This window comes from Patella vulgata, chromosome 5 (genome assembly GCF_932274485.2).
Source record: "Patella vulgata chromosome 5, xgPatVulg1.2, whole genome shotgun sequence".
Taxonomy (NCBI): Eukaryota; Metazoa; Mollusca; class Gastropoda; family Patellidae; genus Patella; species Patella vulgata.
In genome coordinates this window covers 44,966,492-44,985,321 of record NC_065883.2, presented here as the reverse complement: position 1 = coordinate 44,985,321, position 18,830 = coordinate 44,966,492, and the positions used below count along the sequence as shown (strand labels likewise).

At 34.0% G+C, this 18,830-nt stretch overlaps 2 protein-coding genes across 3 annotated transcripts; both read left to right on the top strand.

Annotated features, from left to right (window-relative positions):
- The first annotated feature begins 7,276 nt into the window (after positions 1–7,276).
- On the top strand, positions 7,277–18,180 carry LOC126820271 (putative nuclease HARBI1). The gene is made up of 2 exons (XM_056101000.1): positions 7,277–7,732; positions 17,687–18,180. Exons 1-2 carry the CDS (start codon positions 7,279–7,281, stop codon positions 18,178–18,180), a joined length of 948 nt encoding a protein of 315 aa, XP_055956975.1. The 5' UTR covers positions 7,277–7,278.
- LOC130012875 (uncharacterized) lies at positions 9,835–14,633 on the top strand. 2 transcript variants are annotated; one of them, XM_056100925.1, is made up of 5 exons: positions 9,835–9,987; positions 10,918–11,930; positions 12,144–12,213; positions 12,609–12,771; positions 13,567–14,633. In XM_056100925.1, exons 1-5 carry the CDS (start codon positions 9,930–9,932, stop codon positions 13,700–13,702), a joined length of 1,440 nt encoding a protein of 479 aa, XP_055956900.1. In that variant the 5' UTR covers positions 9,835–9,929; the 3' UTR covers positions 13,703–14,633. The 2 variants fall into 2 exon arrangements, with proteins under 2 accessions (XP_055956900.1, XP_055956901.1); XM_056100926.1 differs by lacking the exon at positions 9,835–9,987 and having other exon boundaries at positions 9,999–11,930.
- Positions 18,181–18,830: the final 650 nt, after the last annotated feature.

The window sequence follows — 18,830 nt, the reverse complement described above, 5'->3', positions numbered from 1 at the left end:
TATGCCTTAGTTTTGAAAATATGAAGATTAAATTCTCAGAAAATATGAATAAAATAGTTTGGCTACAGAAAAACTAAAAAAAGTTAATTAAAAAAAAAAATCAAAGTTTTGAAGAAAAATTGTGATTTTACTGCAAATTTCTCAATTTTCAATTTTTATTGAATTTTTAACAGTAAGTAAAATATTCTAATGTCCAAATGTTGGCTTATTCAGTCTCAGAAAGCACAGATAAAGTGAACAGTATTGAAATTTCACCAAATTTTGTCTAAAGATCAGGAATATTCACAAAAAATCTTGAGATTCCCCCCATTTCGATGTAGAAATTAATATTTTCATGACTACTAAAATGAGTCAAAATGTCTAAAAATGCCCATATTTTCTTTGCTAATATAACTTAGATGGGATCTACATGTTTGTCAGGTTTAGAAATAGCTCCAGCTTTCCTACAGAAAATTGAAAATTGGTAACACTGAGTTAATAATGTACAGCAGATGGGTTTGTACAAAATGTTCAAAACAGGGGTTGGCTCAATTTTGCCACTATTTTACCCAGAATAAGCATTTTTTCTTCTTTGAAACATTAAATTCTTGCTTTTCCTTCATGTAGGAAGCAATATCCCAGCCTTTCTAGACATTTTTTACTCCATCATTCTGTTTAGAGAGGCAATAAATGCCCCACCCCACCCTTTTCTATTAATGTGTTTTGAGGGATTTAAATGCACCTGTGTTGACATGTAAATGATCTTAATTGGAATTTGTGGTTGAATTACAGCTAAGAATGTTATTTTTTACCCAAAAATATTTTTTTTGTGCATTTCAAGGATTTCTAACCCTTATTTGTTCAGAGTCAAACGTAGAACCCTGAGGCATTTCAGGCCAATGAGACCAGACCCAGATATAAAACTGGTGTAGATGTGTAAATGTCAGTTTAATGTTCAATATTTTCTTATCAAAATCCAGCATTTGTGGTGTTTTCTGCATTTATGTTGCCTATAAAACAATAAAATGTTAATTTTTCTCCTTTTCAGGCCTCTTTTTATGTTGTCAACTCTGTCATGACTACTTTTTTGACTTCTTTTTTCAGGAAATTAATGTAAAGTTCCAGACATCTTGCTTCAGCACAAGGATTGCAATACAAATTTGTAACATGCCTCTGAGGTTTGAGATGTTGGAAACATTGAAATATTCCCAAATTTGTGAAAATTGTGTATTCTGTGACCCTTCTGTTAGAGAGGGGTGATCATAGACCAAATATGGCATTTTTTTCATTCATCAAGGCCTATTTTTAACCATAATTCATATTTATTGCACCTATTTTAGTTTATATGTGCATATGTTAGCCAGGGATGGTAAAACATAGCTGTTAGACAGATTCCTTTGGTAATGTAAGTTCTGCAACCATAGATTAGATTAATTCAATCAGTGGCATGTTCAGGGGGTAGGCATACATGTTTCAGTATAGATCTCTAATATTACAATCATTGCAACTGGTTTGCATTATTTCTGTTTGCATATTGTCCACAGATTCTAAAAACATATTTCTTGTCCGTCGGGATATTTAAAAAAGTGGAAAATTATTGGTATTTTGAGAGATGCTACATGTAAATTTTGTACATTTTTCATCACATGGCAGTAAAAAATTATATTTTTGAAAAAAATTCCAAATTATGAGTGTTTTCTATATAGTTTCTTTGTAACTTGTCTAATTTTTTCACAGAACTCAGATACTGCCTTTAATAAGAAAGATTTTTAAATTTTAGCACAAAAGGCCTATGGACCTGAGATGCACCAGTGTACATAAAGCAGCATGTGTACTTAAAGGGCCATCATTTTTACAGTTATTCTTTGATTTTGATTTTCTTTCACCGGCATGTTGCCAGAACACATGGGAAGGAAATAAAAAGGGCCTTTTGGTGATACCTGAAGTTTCACCCCTATATAGGACACAGATCACCAAATATTCCTACGCCGTCACCCACGAAACAAGGGCCAAAGCTATTTTTAGTCTTCCTCTCCCTTTTCCTTTTTCCCCCTTTTGCATGGCGATTTTTGTTGACTTTTTGGTGTAGAATCGAGGAAAAGGGTTTGAAAATACATTTTCTGCCAGGTTTTGGTGAATATTCATAATTTTGATGCGGAAGGATACAAGAGTTGAGAGGTTGGTTAGGTTGAAATGTAGGGCCTGAAATTGCATGTTTACTTGTCTCTACTTCCAGCTTGTGTATCTCAAGTTTTTCATGAAGAACCTCATACGTGCTTTTGGGCAAGTGGTTGCCACATGTTGCTCCATCTGTTGTAGAAAGCGTTCTACCCAACGAAAATTTGGGAAAAAGTTTGAGCCGGTCTAAGATACGAGAATTAACATTGGAGTCAATAGGAAAATCTTTAGTGATCTGTGTCCAATTGAACATTTTCATTATCACCGGAAGTACTGTACACTTACAAATAAAAAATGTATAAAATGAATTGATATTGCTGGATTTGGTTGATTCGGCGTCAATTTTATTTGATGTGTGCAATGCTTATTTGGAAACCTGTTTAATGGTTTCATCGGTACCGGAAGTGACATATGTTCAAGGGTAACGGGACACCGGTGAAACCCGTCATTACTGCTTCGCAGTTCTAGTTATTATTATTATTATTTTTCCACTTGAGCATATCTCAGAAACTACTTGTCGGATCGATTCGATGTCTTCGGTTTTACTGGGAAAGTGGGTTTGATTTAAATTTTAAAGCTATTTCTAACGTTCTGCGACAGTGCGAAATGTCCGAAATCGCCGAAGTTGTCGTTTTTCGAAATTTTGCCGTAATATTATCAATAATTGTCGGATTGTAATATTTGATACATTTTGACATAGCCGGAGACAAGGCACATAGCTACAGTTCTTTACATTTTTTTATTTTCGACGAATCTTCGGAGATATTAGACGCCAAATTTTGAAAATTTAAATTTTTACGAAAAACTTTTTTATTAATGAATATTTTTATGTGGTATTTTACCTAGGGTTAAAGAGTCATCTGATTTGAACAAAAATGTCAACATTTTTTGTCACCGTATTTTTCCTTGGCCCCCCATTGGCTAATTCAGTTTATCAGTCCTGGATTAATTATTTATTGTTCTATTTGTATAAAACAAAGTTCATATGCTCCGTGGTCCAAAATGTCATTTTTTTGTTACCGGTACATTTTCCTTTCGATAAAGGAAGTGACGTAAATTTAGCAAAAACTGCAATTTTGACAGTTCGGTACCACTTTTTGAAAGCAAATATTATTTTTTTCAAATCTGGTATGACTGAAAGGGTGTGCCCTGTTAAGGCACAGAAATCATCGCGCTCAGTTTATTTTTAATTTTTATTTCGTTTTCGGATCATTTCGATTTAAAGGCGAAAAAAGGTGAAAAAATGAGCTATTCACAACCCATTCAGGCTTTTCATATTTTAATATATTTTTTCGAAACTTTCATCAACTAGTAGCAATAATCCATACGAAGAGAATGTATGTGAAAATTAGTTTGTAATATGAGCAATTGTCGAGTAATGGGCAATTTTGCATGAGTCACTTTTTACGCTAGTTTGCCTGTAAAAGAGTCAATTATTATTCGATTTTCATAAAAGTGACACCATTTGATGCGTAATGTCAATTTTAACTAGGTCAAACCAATTCAACATTTTCAATGTCACCGAAAATGATGTAATGTGGACAAAAATTGTTTTTATAGCCTTCAAAACCAGTAATTTATTCAAATGAGTCGTATTTGTTATTTGTTTCAAATTTTAATATTTGATTCCAATCAAATAATAGAATGAACTCGTACGATCATATAGATATCACAAAATAGTTTCTAACTTGTTCAGTTGCGGAGAAATAGACGATTTTCAACAGGTAACTTTTCAAGGTTTTTGGTCCATAAAAGTGTCAATTATTATTTGATTTTCATAAAGTTTCCAGTGTATGATACCTTATGCTATTTACGATTTCATACAAGTAATTTCACATTTTACTGTCACCGGAAGTAACGTCATTTTGGCAAAAACTGTATTTTTAGCCTTCAAAACAGATATTTTATTAAAATGAGTCTGATTTGTATTGTTTTTAAAATTATGATATTTGATTCCAATCTACAAATACTAATTCTTGGATTCTGATTACTGTGATACTGTATGATTATATACCAATTAAGTGATTCTGATTACTGTGATACTGTATGATTATACAGGTTCTCTGATTCTGATTTCTGTGATATTGATATATGATTTCTGTGATATTGATTTATACTTTTTGATTTATTGTTATCATTACTTATTAAATTCAATTTAAAAAAAAAACCGTGGTTGGTTAATATTCATATATATTGCTGATGATAGAATTGATTGATATCAGTTTTTTTAGAGGATTTTATGCATTCTTTGGATATTACAGCTGACCTTTGAAGAGATGAGATTACAGGATTTTTATGCTTAGACGTTAGACATTATCTGTCACGTTAAGGGGGGAGAATTTAATGTATGCTATAGTCGCTATAGACAACTTTTCTTTGGGAGAATTACTTGAGTATTGATGATAGCTAACAACATGGCTAAAAGACAAAGTATCAGATTTCTTTTAAAAAAAGTTTTTCGTAAACTAATAGCTAAAGGATTGTATTTTTGAATTAATAGTTGGACTTTACCATTGTCAGGAATAGCTAATTTTTGACGGTAATACCGTGCATCAGATCACCCCCTATATTTATTGTAGAGCCTTTTTCATCCCCATCTCACTACTTTGTTATTTATTGTCTTTTTTTGGTAGTATTACCTGCTCTTGTGAGGGTGGAGTAACTTAATCTGTGATCCTTACCCAGTGGACCTGGGATCAAAAGTAATAATTTAGAGGGATATAGGAGAGGTGCCTCCTTGCCATTTAAATTTGAAGTAGAATGATTAATCCCGACAACTTCAGTTGGAGGCAAGGTAGACTCACAGGTAGACTCGCAGTACCTTGTTCCGAGGTGTCACGCGTCTTAGACAAGTTCGAGACCCCTTTAATATGATCATATGTTATTTCAGTGGGCTTTTCCTCTTGATCAGGCCAGGTTACGTCTGTCTGGACAGATATGTTTTTGGCAGAAACTTTTACTCCATTTGAGAACGATTTCCATTGTGGTGCAATAGGCAAAAGTGCTACACCGCTTTCGCGAATCAAAATACGGTATTTTACGCTCGGGCATACCCTGTTGATTCTGTTCTCTTTTTGGGAAATAGGACATTCACGGGAATAAGCAAAGTGCTTTATCTTACATCTTACACAACAAACCTCAGCCTGGCAGGTGCACTATCGCGGCCATTATGAATACAGCGAGCGTACCTATCTTTACCCCAGCAGACAGTTTTGCTGTGTCCGATCTTTTGGCATTTGTAGCAACGAAGAGAATTTGATTTATAAGAATCCACAGGTATGTATAAATAACCTGCCTTGTGAGACTTCGGTGTGTCAGGACAATTGAACGTGAAAATATAGGTGCTTGTAGGAATCACCTATCTCCATGGCGCGCTCTTATTGGTTTTACATGTTGTACACCTTGTGATGAAAGGTATTGCACCATTTCATCCTCACGTCTGCCTTCAAGATACCGACAGCGAATCACAACTGGAATTTATTGATCAGTGCAATGCCCTAATTGGTTATAAAAAAGGTGAAACTTTAGATAGTAGAGGAGCGCTGAATCAAGAGAAAACTTGGCCATGAATTTGTCATTTTATTTTTGAATATGTTAGAAACGTCCTCTGAATCATGACGTTTCTGTTTCTATCGTTCAATAATTGGGGTGGAATTGAGAACTCCATGAACGTATTTTGTTTGTATTCACCCCTCTTCATCCCCGGGCTACTGCCTGCCCTACTAGGGGGGGGGGGGGTCTAGCGCGGATAAGCAGCGCGTGGCATCAGGGCTCGACGAGGGGTATACCCAAGCCAAGAAGTAAAAATAACTTACCAACCTGATGTGGAATGTAAATAATGTAGATAGGACACAAAGGTTAAGTTGCAGAGTGTAAAAACAACAAAGCTGTACAATCGGAAAAGGTAAATTCTAAAGAGCTAGAAAAAGGACCAAAGTCGATTGATCAGAGTGAGCCACTCTGACCTTTCGTATAGGTGAACCTATAATGTGTTGCAGAGAAACGAATCGCAAGCCAAATCCTCGCTTAATTACCAATGTTTTCACCGACACAGGTGGCAACGTACGGCAAACACGTTGCCCCATTACAGTGATCCTTTAAGTTGCCTTTTACGACACGCAGGACATACAATGGGTATATTGTTATAACCCCTTACACCCCAGGGTGGGGGCGTAAAATAGAAGCTGCAGGTGGAAAACCAAACCCATGGCCTTATTCACACCAGGCGATTCCAAATACCACGACTGAACCAAAACGTTTCAATAAACCATGGTATATTTAGGATTGAAAATCCGCTGATTCTGAGGCGCCTTAAGAATAGTCCTACCATGGACATAGCAAATGGTCCGGGTGATGGCGCGTAGAACCATACGGCCAACAAAAACATGTTCATGGCAAGGTTACGCCCCAATTTCCGTACCACATCAAAGTACGTATGGGATGGGATTCGTAGAATTAACAACATTTCCTGATATTGCTATTTCTCTGACAAGTACTTTTGCATCCAATTCATCATCCAATTTCTTCTCGGATGCCTTTGGGCCAATTCGATTATGCAGTCCGGACTCTCCACGTTCTCCAATCCGGATTGTCCGCGTTTACGGTGTAATCGAGTACAGGTGGAGAACCAAAATGGCGACTGTAACTCTAGTTTTGATTCTAGAGAATCTCCTGGATCCATCAAATTGACAGCGAGAGCACGTCAAAAGAAGACGAAATATTGCTTTATTGTCAACATTGTAAGTCGGTTAAATTAATCATTTGGGGGTATAATAAATATCTGGATCTCCGGTTATGGGCTGTATTTTGAAGATAGGCAAAAAAATAAATTCAAAATAAAATTTAGTTTATGCCTGATTTTGAGACAGACAACTGTTTTTAGAAAACTAGGTTCTATCCCTCGATCGTTACGTATTCCAGACTACAACTGGTCAATTTAATAAGCCTTCGCCAGTCATATTGGATATTCTTGCGAGATTATAAAATTGTAAACCCGAGCAAAAGGGGGCCTGCCAGGCCGGATTTTCTAGTTTTCCATTTTATAATTTCAGAATGCGATCAGACAGAATTAAGATTGGCAACTATGTCACAGATATAGTGGACAATTAGAAACTTTTTAGAATGGCACCATCCACTTACGAGATATTATGCAGACAAGTAGTTACGTGCCCATCTTTAAAAGAGCCAGAAGTTCCGCATGGAAAACCACCTGTCCCAGTTGAGAAAAAAGTTCTTGTAACTCTCTGGTACCTCGGTTCCCAGGACACATCAAAGCAGATATCAGATCGTTTTAACATAACCGAGTCGACTGTTATTAAATGTATAGGCAATGTCATTGATGCATTGGGAGTTCATTTGCGCAGACATTATATAAAATGGCCAAATGATCAAGAAAAGGCAGTAATAAGTAATTATTATTTCAACAAGAATGGGTTTCCTGGAATTATTGGCTTTATCGATGGCACTCACGTTGAAATAAAAGCCCCCCCAAGAAATGATAAACAGGTTTTCATAAACAGGAAGGGGTATTATTCTATGAATATACAGGCTGTTTGTCGTGAAGACATGAGTCACTGTTAGAAATCATCGTAAATTTACTATCAATTTAACTGTAAACAGTATACAGTAAACTTGTAATATAACTCTTCCCATGTATTTTAACACGGAATGACAGTTATCTCGATGGTTTACAAGTTATCGCAACGTAAACTCAGCTATGTGTTCGATACAGTTGTCGTAAAATAGACAAGAACAAATATAAATTATTTTATACCCTGTTTCTGATTCAAATTCATGTTTTATTTATGTCAGTCTATAGTATTTAATTATGTTTTAAAACCAGAAACTTTTGTGCACTAAAACTATGACAGTGTATTTATGAGATGTATGTCGCGAATTACTGAATGACGTCGGATTCGTGGCGGGAAAATCTTCACTCTCAGCATGGCGATGAACAATTCAACAGGTTGGTGATTCTTTTGATTTTTGTGGTAACTGTTTCTTCAGTTATATCAATCAATTCATTAAAAATTGATTTGTTTAGTAATTTGTCAACACAATGTCAACTACTTATATAGTATTATTCAAAATTTCTTTAGAAAAGATGTAACGGCTTTCTCCATGCAGTAAAAATGTCTATGACGTCAATCTCCGCCATTATGATCTAGGCAGGACACGTGAGGTCATGAAAGCTATTTCATTTTCTTCCTGTCCTCCCTATCCTATGCTCGTCACTCGTGTTTAAGAATTGAAATGGCTTAGATTGAAACAAAAATCATTGATTTATTAAAATATATGTCTGGTTATATTGTGTTTTTGTCAATGCCATGAGTATGACCATTTTATTTTCTTCACAAACATGACACGCGCATGAAAAACTATTCAATACTATTATACTAGGCTACTGTCACTGACCATATACACACCTGAGTTGCCTACATAAAAAAAAGTAAATAATTTGATTTAGTCGGAAAAATCGAAATATGACAACAATGGAGACAGATGTATAGATAATGAATATGATCCCTCAAAGTATAATAGAAATATACTAAGTCAAGTGGCGATTTTAACCAGGCCACATACATGTGACATAGCGATGCCATATTGGCATAGTTCTGAAAGGTTGTATTGTAAGTGCCACTTGTGTCCAGAGGTCGCATTTTTAAAAAAAATTAATGCAAATATTGATGGACGCTGCGTAATTTACACACAGAATTTGCCGTTGATGTGAGAAAATTATATTATTCTATGTCATAGTTTGTACAATTTATGTGCTTCACACAGCATTTACACACCTCTACTGCACGTAGTCTTCGTGGGTTTTTATATTTTTTCTTATTTCATTCGTAAGTGCATACAGTAAGCCTTCTATACATAGCTATCCTACTGGAAGCAATAACGCATTTCATACAAGACTTGAGATTGGCTAACACGATATACTGTTTACATTCAGCCAATCAAATGCTGGCTTTCATAGCGATAGTATTCTGTTTACTTCCTGTCGAAGTGAAAGATTGAAATGACCGTGTTATCAACCAGACATGCCGTTAACATCCAGTCGTCAGTAATAAGACTAAATATAGTACCGGTAGGCCTATCAATGAAATAATGACGCTTAAAATAGGGTTGTTCACAAAACGTGGTATTTTGAGATACTGTAAGTCACGCAGATGTAGAGGGTAAAAACACAAAATTTTGGAATGTCTGCTTATTATTACGCAACTCGAAATTGACCCACTGTGACCTGCTTGTGACAAGTTGTGTCTATGACTCAAATACCTTTTTTTGCATAATCACATTGAGAGGCTTCTCTGTGCAAAAATTCAGAACTGTAGTAAGGTTGTAACTTCCACAAAAATAAAATGCTTTTAAAAATGTTGATCATTATTTTTATTGCGTTATATATTTTAAAGATTGGACGAACAGCTTTTTCTATCATATCTCAAAAACTTATTCCGACATTTGTTGAGACTTTTTTAACACCTTTCAGAACTATGACATGGGATTTTGCTGTAGTTTTGTTTGTAATAGGAGTACTATCTGGATTTAGAAGTGAACCTGTGATAAAATTTGTTGCTGGATTGTAGAGTGCATTTCTTTCATTTCAGCTAAAACACCCAATTCTATACTGAATCATCTAAGGGAGCAATGTGTTTTTCTTAGTGATAACCAACTACGTACAGCTTTTGGTTGAGAAACTAAATGCCATAGGAGTAGAACAGGAACATGATTTAAAATACCTTGAAATTAATGATCTAATTGATATCAATATTATGTCACTTATTCAAGCCCGCAAGGTCCTGAAAATAATTAAACAGTCAACAGAAGCAGGTATGTTAAAGCAACTGTATTTAGTTTTGTAAGAAATAATCTCTTGTCAAATTGCATTGATAGATGAAAACTAAACTGCCAAAAAGAGGAATGTCTTGAGTTCCCTCCCATATGTGACAGAGACATGATGATATTTTCACACATTAAAAGATAATAAAGGCCTACTCAATCTGTTGTAAGCATCTTATATATTGCCCTATTCAGAGAAGCAATGTGCTAAAAATGTATGTGCAAAATATTTGTTACAGTAAGTGTGCATTAGCCTCAAGACAGTTGAGCCATCAAATTGTAATTAAATGCACTAGCCCAAATTTTAATCTTGATCTAACTATTAAGGATGCAATAAACAGCTACTCCGTTAACATCTTTTTAAATTCTGACTCGATTATTACTCGCTGCCAAGCATGAGATAGCCACCACTGATGTACACTTTAATTGATTACAGTATTTTATTAACCTTTTGTGACCCATTATGGTTGCAGACGAAAGCATGTCCATTCCATGAAATGATTCTGCCTGTATGACTGTTGAGTGTCGTTTTTAACATGTCGAGGATATATTCAATATCCGTTTTCGAGAAAAATGAAGGCACAACTCGCACGATTGTTAAAAATGTGTTGAAGAAAATTCACACTTCAAGTTCGTGGCAAATCATGTGCGAGTCATGCATCATTTAAAATCATGATGTCATTGGTATTGATTTGTTTGCCAATAAAGAAGACGAATGTCCCCCCACCGCCGGAAAAGGTTCAAGACCCAATATCAATCAATCGAACTCGGAGCAAAACACCTCTGACTTTAAAAAATAAATCTTAAAAAACATATATTTTTATGGTCAGCCTGATAATGACTAACACCAGTATTGTCTATTTAAACTACAATTTGATAGTGTAAACTTAATCTAAACTATCTTATATTTATTATTTGTAGAGGTTCCTGTATGCGAGGGTGGCTCTTTTACACTTTTACAACCTCCTAACAGTCCAAACAGTAGCATCAGCTTTACTGCTAGTTCAATAGCCGCTAGTTCAATAGCATCCATGGGCGTATCTGATTCAAGTACAGATGAAAGTCCAGGTCCTTCAGAGTGCCGAAGTAGGCCTACATGTCAAACTGCATGGGCTACATCTTATTTAATACCCTGGGAAAAATTTCCGAAGTCATTTTTAACATCTTGTAAAAATAATCGGTCACCGTCACAGTCAGACAGAAGAGAGGTAGTTCGTATTCTTGTTGATGACATAACAGGTGTATGCAGCAGACCAACTTCAAGAGATATTTACATAGTATCATCGAAACTTGTTGACACTTATAAAACTTCACTAATGGACAGATTTGGTGACACAAGAATCGGAAGTGGCTATTCAAGTTTTATCAATAGAATTCAAGACAGGTTAAACAATTTGAACAGAAAAAGGTTGTCTTCAGGCTCTGGATGTAGTAAGTCTCCCGCCACAAAAAGGGGCTATGGATGGTTAACCGAGGCCATTTTTGAAGAAATCCCAAGAGAAGAATATTTGGATTCAAAAGAGTTTCTCAAAAGACAAGCTCGATTCACAGATGTAGATTTTTCACTTATTACTGAAGTAATGAACAAAACTTATCCCCTCCAAAGGGAGGAGATTTCAAGGGGTGATATGTCAATTGCTGAAATAGAAAAAAACTGGCCATTTCTTTTTACGAAAACCTGTGCACTAAAACACTTCGAAAAACTCACAGGTGTGAATCTACCGCGTGAATTTTTTGTTCATTCCTCATCAAAAATTAAAACATTGTTGAAGTATATGGAAAAGCTAGAAGGGTCAAGGAAAGAAATAAAAAAAATATTTGAAGAAGTAGAAGAATTTAAAAAAATTACAGAGACCAATTATCCAGACACACAATGTTTTGTTAAACTTATATTTTCTTATTTCAAAGAAGATGGATTTCTCGAGTATTATCCTGTAAGTTATTTTAATAATACCATTAATAAAAATTACTACACAAAGTTTATGGTGTCTTTATGTAAGCCTACACTGATGGTCTCTCTCTATATCAGTACTTGGTTGTATTCTTTTAATGCATTTTCAAACAAATTACCGTAGTTAACTATTTTGCTGTTATGAAAGTAGCACCCTGTACACCAACTTATTTCAATATTGCTCTTTCTATTTCAGCAAATGTGTGATCAGAAAAATATTGAAGATAAAGCAAGAACAGAAGGGGCACCAGTTATAGCTGTGGTTGGTAAGTATACATTTATATTCTGTACCCCCTTTTAAGACGAAAATTGTGTAATATGTACTACACTGAAATACCACACAAAAAATGTCATGGCAAAGTTTTGACTTGTAAGTGTGTGTACATAGACAGGGTTAAGAACTGATTCATATATTGTTTGTGTTACAAAATCTGTTCATGTACAATATTAATGAAATTTTAACAAAACAAAAAGAAAAACAGTTTTCATTCCCAAATTTTATTAAATACTGATCTTTTACTTCTCAATTCCTGCAGGTTACCATCTGTAACCAGGTTACTGCACCCAGCCGTTAATTCCAGTCCTGCAACTCGATTACAAAAAATCTCTAGCTAGATTGATTTAATAATATTGATGTAATTATTATATTTCATGTTTTCAGGCAACCTATACACAAGCACATTATTCCATGTAATAGTTGAAAGTAAGTCTATTCAAGTCTTAGAAAAGCTGGATGATGCTCTTTTGTTGATGTTCGCTGTTTATTACATATTAGATCTGAAGTATTTAAAGGCTGCGTCTTCCTCATTAGAATTTTTGCAACGGTAAGTGATTTTAACATTTCTTAAATAATATTAATCAGGTAGTGTCCTAAAATGTTAGCAAGAATTAGGTAGAACAACTAAAAATAGATGTTGATAGAATATATTTGTGTCTATACACACAATCACTTCAAATTATATAATTGAGAATGGTTGCCGACGGTAGATGCAATATATTTGTTTTCTTGAAGTTTATTTTGTATGTGATCACCTTTCCTCCGAAGGTGAAACGTTAGATGTACCCACATGTGTGACTATCTGATACCAATTTTATTTTCTTTTGAAAGTTATTTGGTTTTAAAAAATGTTTTTTCTATTAATTTATTGAAACAGTTTCCTTTGAGCACAGGAAAGTGACTTACGTAGCTTACTACGCAAAATGTTGTGGTTAATTCAATCATAATGTTGTGGAAAATTCACTCAAAATGATGTGTATAGTTCATGCGCAAGAGCAAAAAAACTGTAATGAAAACAATATGAAAAGACATTATTTCGTTTTTAAGCTCCCATTTTGCACCTCCAGTCAGGCCCGTAGCCAGGAGGGGGGGGGGGGGCAACTGCCCTCCCAATACTGAGTCTTGCCCCCCCCCCCCAATATTCTACGCTCCAATTAGCCTTAACCGCAAATACCAGTAGCTGCGAAAAAATTTATGCAGATGCCCATGCTAGTTTGCCCTCCCGAAAACATCTTTGCCCCCCCCCCCCCCCAAAACAACTTCCCGGCTACGGGCCTGCCCCCAGTATATATTCTGTTTCAATTTAAACGAAAATAAGAATTATTTTGTTGATATTTTTTAGGGTATGTTTTGGGATAAACCCGACAAGAGGATCTAAAGGTGGAAAAAGAAAGAACACGCGTAACTCTGTTAATGCTCAAGTGTTACAGTTAATATCAGAGCTGCGGGGTTTTGAATTAGATCAACTGGACTCTTAAAACTACTGTTGAATTTGAGAACATTAGGGTATGTTTTGGTATAAACTTGACAACAGGATCAAAAGGTGGAAAAGAAAGAACACAAGAAACTGTCAATGCTCAAGTATAACAGCTAATATCCAAGCTGCGACGGTTTGAATTAGATACTTAAACTATTGTTGAATTTGAGAACATTTAATAATTTTCTGCATTTTCTGACATCAAATATGAAATTAATCTCATTTGTTTTTATGAAGTTGGTAGATAGTATTAGCCATTATTTAAGTCAGTAACATCCAAGAATTTTGGAACATCCAATAAGAAATGAATCTCATTTGTCAATTTTGCATGAAGGAAGTTGATAGTATAAGCCATTATTTGAGTCATTATCGGCTACATAGAAATATTAAGAATTTAATATATCCCTGTTGCTATCCAAATTGCAATGGTAAATTTGTTCGGTTCACTTCTCTTAAGAGTCACATTTCTCGTAATCATACTAATAAAGATTATAAAGATAAAGTCATTGTTAGTGAATATGTTTGTAATATACCTGAATGTCAAAAGAATTTAAAAGGTAGGAAAGAACTTATTAGTCATATGAAAAGTCACATTAGTGATTATCAATCAATCAACTGTCCAGTTCATGGATGTACTGGTACTTTTAAAGTTAAATCCTCTTTTACTTCACATATGTCACGGAAACATCGTTGTTTACAAAATAATGATATTGAAATTAGTTTTAAACCCAACCCAATTAATGAAATCTCAGTAGATGATGACAATAATTCAGTTCTGGACAACAATGGGTTTGATGAGGATAATGAGGAATTTGATGTTAATGCACTAACTACAACTGAGGATTTTAAGCATGTATTAGGTTTAGCTTTGTTAAAATTTGAAACAGTGCATTTAATTCCTATAAGTACAATAAATGACATAATTTCAAATATTTCTTATCTTCATTCTCTTTCCCTTTCTAATTTGAAATTGCATTTAAAAGATAAAATGAATGGGCTTGATGGATCTAACACAGACATTGGAAATATACTCCAGTCTGAATTCAATAAGGACTTCTTAACAAAATTTTTTTCTAATTCAGAAGAACACAGATTTACATCAAATTTTAAAAGACAAGCATTCTATAAGGAGACTTTTGGGTTAGTTGAGCCAATTTCAATTGAGCTTGGCTTAAATGGCAGCAATAAGAAATGTCAGTATCATTACGTACCTCTGAAACAAACCCTTGATTCCTTATTAAGCAATAACAGTGTGAAACATCAGCTTGAACACCCACAAAATTTATGTTTCGACAATATTTTTACTGATATAATTGACGGTGAATCCTTTAAAAGAAATCCTTATTTTTCAGAAAACCCATCGGCATTAAAGCTAGTGATGTATCAGGATGCCTTCGAAATAGTCAATCCGCTGGGATCTGCCAAAAAAACTTTCAAATTGGTGGGATTTTATTTTACATTGGCTGACTTTTATCCTCAGTTTCGAAGCAAAATAGAAAACATGCAATTAGCCCTTATATGTAAAGAATCTGACTTAGAATATTTTGGAAACAAAGTGTTAGATCCACTAATTCGAGATATTAAGGACCTTTCTACTGGTGTTTATTTAAGCAATAATATATTTGTAAAAGCTAATTTACTTTGTTTAGTCGGGGACAACCTTGGTAGTCATTGGATTGGAGGATTTGTAACAAATTTTGGAAATGCTAAATATTTTTGTAGGTTTTGTTGTGTAAATAGAGATTTGTGGGTTAACAATCATTATGTATATGCACCCCTAAGGAACAGGCAATCATATACCCAGTCAATCCATAATATAGAAAATAATGATCTTCTACACGACATGGGCATAAAGTCAGAATGTTTATTTCATAATTTGCTTGGATTTCATGTTTGTAATCCTGGTCTCCCACCCTGCATAGGACATGATCTGTTTGAAGGTGTGGTCAAATATGATCTGACATTATTTCTTAAGGAAATAATTAAAAAAATGAAATGGTTCAATGTTGAAACCATAAATCAACAAATAAAGCACATGTCACTCCATGGCAGTGAATCTAGTAACAGACCAGCACTATTAAAAACTGATCTGACATGTCTTAAAGGACATGCTGTCCAAAATTGGACATTTTTGAGACTTCTTCCAGTATTTATAGGTGAGAAAGTTATTGACCCTGAAAATCCACTTTGGAGAATAATTCTTTTGTTGAGGGAATTAACTGAGTATATTTGCTCTTATAAGATATCTATAAACCAAATAGGTGTTCTTCAATCGTTAATTAATGATTACATTGATATGCGAACAAATTTGTTTCCCGATATTCAGTTAAGGCCTAAGCATCATTACTTACAACATTATCCATGGTTGATAACACAGTATGGTCCATTAATGCATGTCTGGACTATGAGATTTGAAAGCAAGCATACTTTTTTCAAACGTTGTGTCCGGAACTTTAAGAATTTTATCAATGTTACGAAAACATTAGCTATGAAACATCAATTGTTACAAGCATATTGTAATGCAGGAAATTTATTTAATTTATCAGCAAGTTTTGAAAATGTAACGGATGTTGAAATATCTATGTTTGATATTGAAGTACAGTGTATTATTAATGATACATTGAGGGAATCATCTCACATTCAAATTGCTAGTAGTTTCACATCAAATGGCATTATCGTCAAAAATGGTTTAATTTTTGTCCTAAAGATACTTAATGGTATCATAACATTTGGACAAGTAGATCTTTGTGTTATTTTCAAAGGAGACCCTTACATAATTTGCAAACAATATATCTGTCAAAGATCTGATTTGGGTCTATATAACATTGATTTTACACATAGGAGAAATTTGTGTATATTAAAATTTAAAGATGTATTAAATCCTTTTCCTCTTTCACTGTACAAGATAAAATATGATCATGTTGTAGCATTAAAGCACTATCCATTTGATCCTATGATTTGTGGTTAAAGCCAGTACATGTCAGATATTCTTAAATATTGAATTTTCAATGTAAATAGCACATTCATTTTAAATTGTGTTAGTAGGATTTTGTTATATTATGTCTACTCTGGGATGAGTAGTTTTGTTTTTTGTTTATACTCTTACATTTCCCTCTGTCCCTCTGAACAACGATTTGTTTGTAGACACTCTAAAGGTCATAATTTGTTTCCTATTTTGACGAAACTTGAAATATAGGTCTATATCCCAAAGATCTCATTTCCTTTCGATATTGGCATGTAACTTAATGAGTTATTCGCCTTGATTGTACAGAAAATCATGCTTTTTAGCTTGTGGTCCTTCTAGAGGTCACAATTATTATCTGATTTAAAAATACACTTAAATATATATTTAATTGGTATGTCATCTATTTATTTGGGGATTTCAGCTGGCGGACATAAGCCTAACTGTATTTTCATATGAGAAAGTTCTACACAGACTTTTTATTTTCATACTATTATTTTAGTGGCAATGCCTGGCAACTGCTTTTTTTACTTTGTTGTGAATATTTGATTAAATTGAGAAAGAATAAATGTAGGAAGAAAAATAAACCTTAATGATAATTTCTTTGGAGTGTTCTTTTTTAATCATGATTAAAATGTTTGAAGTGATTTTGTGTTGTTAATGATAAATCAGTTAAAATTTTAAAATAATCTACCAGTGAAGTGAAATTTTTTGAAAAATGTGTTTTCAGTTCAACATGTTACAAAGTATTTTTACATATAAAATGACTGGCAGCAAAGTTGCCAGTTAATTCAACTGTATTTTTACTGTAGCTGCATGTTAAAATCATATGTAATTTTACTGTATAATGTATTAAAAAAACTTGATATTAAGTTTTTTTACATGCAGTAGTAAATTTACAGTGTCAAGTATTTTCACAGAATACTGGTAAAAATACAGGTGTTTGTAAAAATACAGTTGAATTGACTGGCAACTTTGCTGCCAGTCAATTTATATGTAAAAATACAGAATGACTTCTAACAGTGTATACCCATGTGTGTGTGGGCTGGCCGGGCAATGTGAATGATAGTCGTGTTGTACGAAACAGCGATCTCTGGGATAATAATCATCTTTTTGGCGAGAGGCATTTAATTGGGGATGGAGGATATCCTTGTAAGAGTTGGTTGATCATACCCTATAGAAATGATGGTAATCTTACTCAAGCACAGAGAAGATTCAATTATCTTTTATCAAGTAATAGATCAATCATTGAGAGATCATTTGGGAGAGTTAAAGGTCGATTTCGAAGACTAATGTTGTTGAATTGTAGGTCAGTTAAGAAAACAATCAAAGTTATTATGTCCTGTTTTGTCCTACACAATGTATGCATCATGTCAAATGATGACCTTGAGGGTCTAAATATCGAAGAGAATGGTTTAAATGATAACCTGGGACATAATCCAGCAGGTGTCTTGGAAAATGATGCTCAGGGTGCTAACAAAAGAGACATCTTGAGACGACAGATTGTTGGAGAGTAATAAAATATAACTTGCCTAAAGTTGTGTCAATTATAGCAGAAAGCACGGCCTTTATATTGAAAGATTGTGAACACTTTCAAAGGAATATTTTTATAAATGTAAACTTTATTTCTTGACTGAAAATAAATCATTACAATGGAATTGTTATCTTAATTGGCGTCTTTGTTACGCTTTTGAATACAAAGAGTGAGTTCGCAATTACTCTATAAAAAATAAAATATGAACAAGTAAAATGAGTATTAACAAAAAATTTAAAACAAAATAAAACAAATAAAACAAAATAAAACAAAAATCACAGATGACACTATTTGTGCATTTTTAAGTGTTCAATCAATAAAAAAAACAACAGTTATTAACAATATTAAATCTGATGTAGCTAATTAATTGAGGAAAGTGGCCGACGATGTTATTATAAAATCTCTCATTCAGGCCTCTAGAGGCGATGATCCGATTTATTGGACGTTGTTTTTATTAGGCCTATTGAAACTCTAATCGAATTGAAGTTGATTCACATGTCATACAGTCGATTACATGTTTGCTTCTGAAATGCAGCGATTTGACGTGAGGCGAGGCAAAATTCTATCGACAAATAAGATTACAAGGCGACTGTAGGGTGAGATTATCGTCAGAAAACAACGAAACTGATTCAT

What these genes read in the sequence shown, in the direction of transcription:
- LOC130012875 (XM_056100925.1), top strand. Translation starts at nt 9,930, where the DNA reads ATGTCACTTATTCAAGCCCGCAAGGTCCTGAAAATAATTAAACAGTCA. An exon ending in GATTTCTCGAGTATTATCCT is followed by an intron (nt 11,931 to 12,143) that starts GTAAGTTATTTT and finishes TTTCTATTTCAG; the next exon opens with CAAATGTGTGATCAGAAAAA. An exon ending in ACCAGTTATAGCTGTGGTTG is followed by an intron (nt 12,214 to 12,608) that starts GTAAGTATACAT and finishes TCATGTTTTCAG; the next exon opens with GCAACCTATACACAAGCACA.
- LOC126820271 (XM_056101000.1), top strand. Translation starts at nt 7,279, where the DNA reads ATGGCACCATCCACTTACGAGATATTATGCAGACAAGTAGTTACGTGC. An exon ending in TCGTGAAGACATGAGTCACT is followed by an intron (nt 7,733 to 17,686) that starts GTTAGAAATCAT and finishes GACTTCTAACAG; the next exon opens with TGTATACCCATGTGTGTGTG.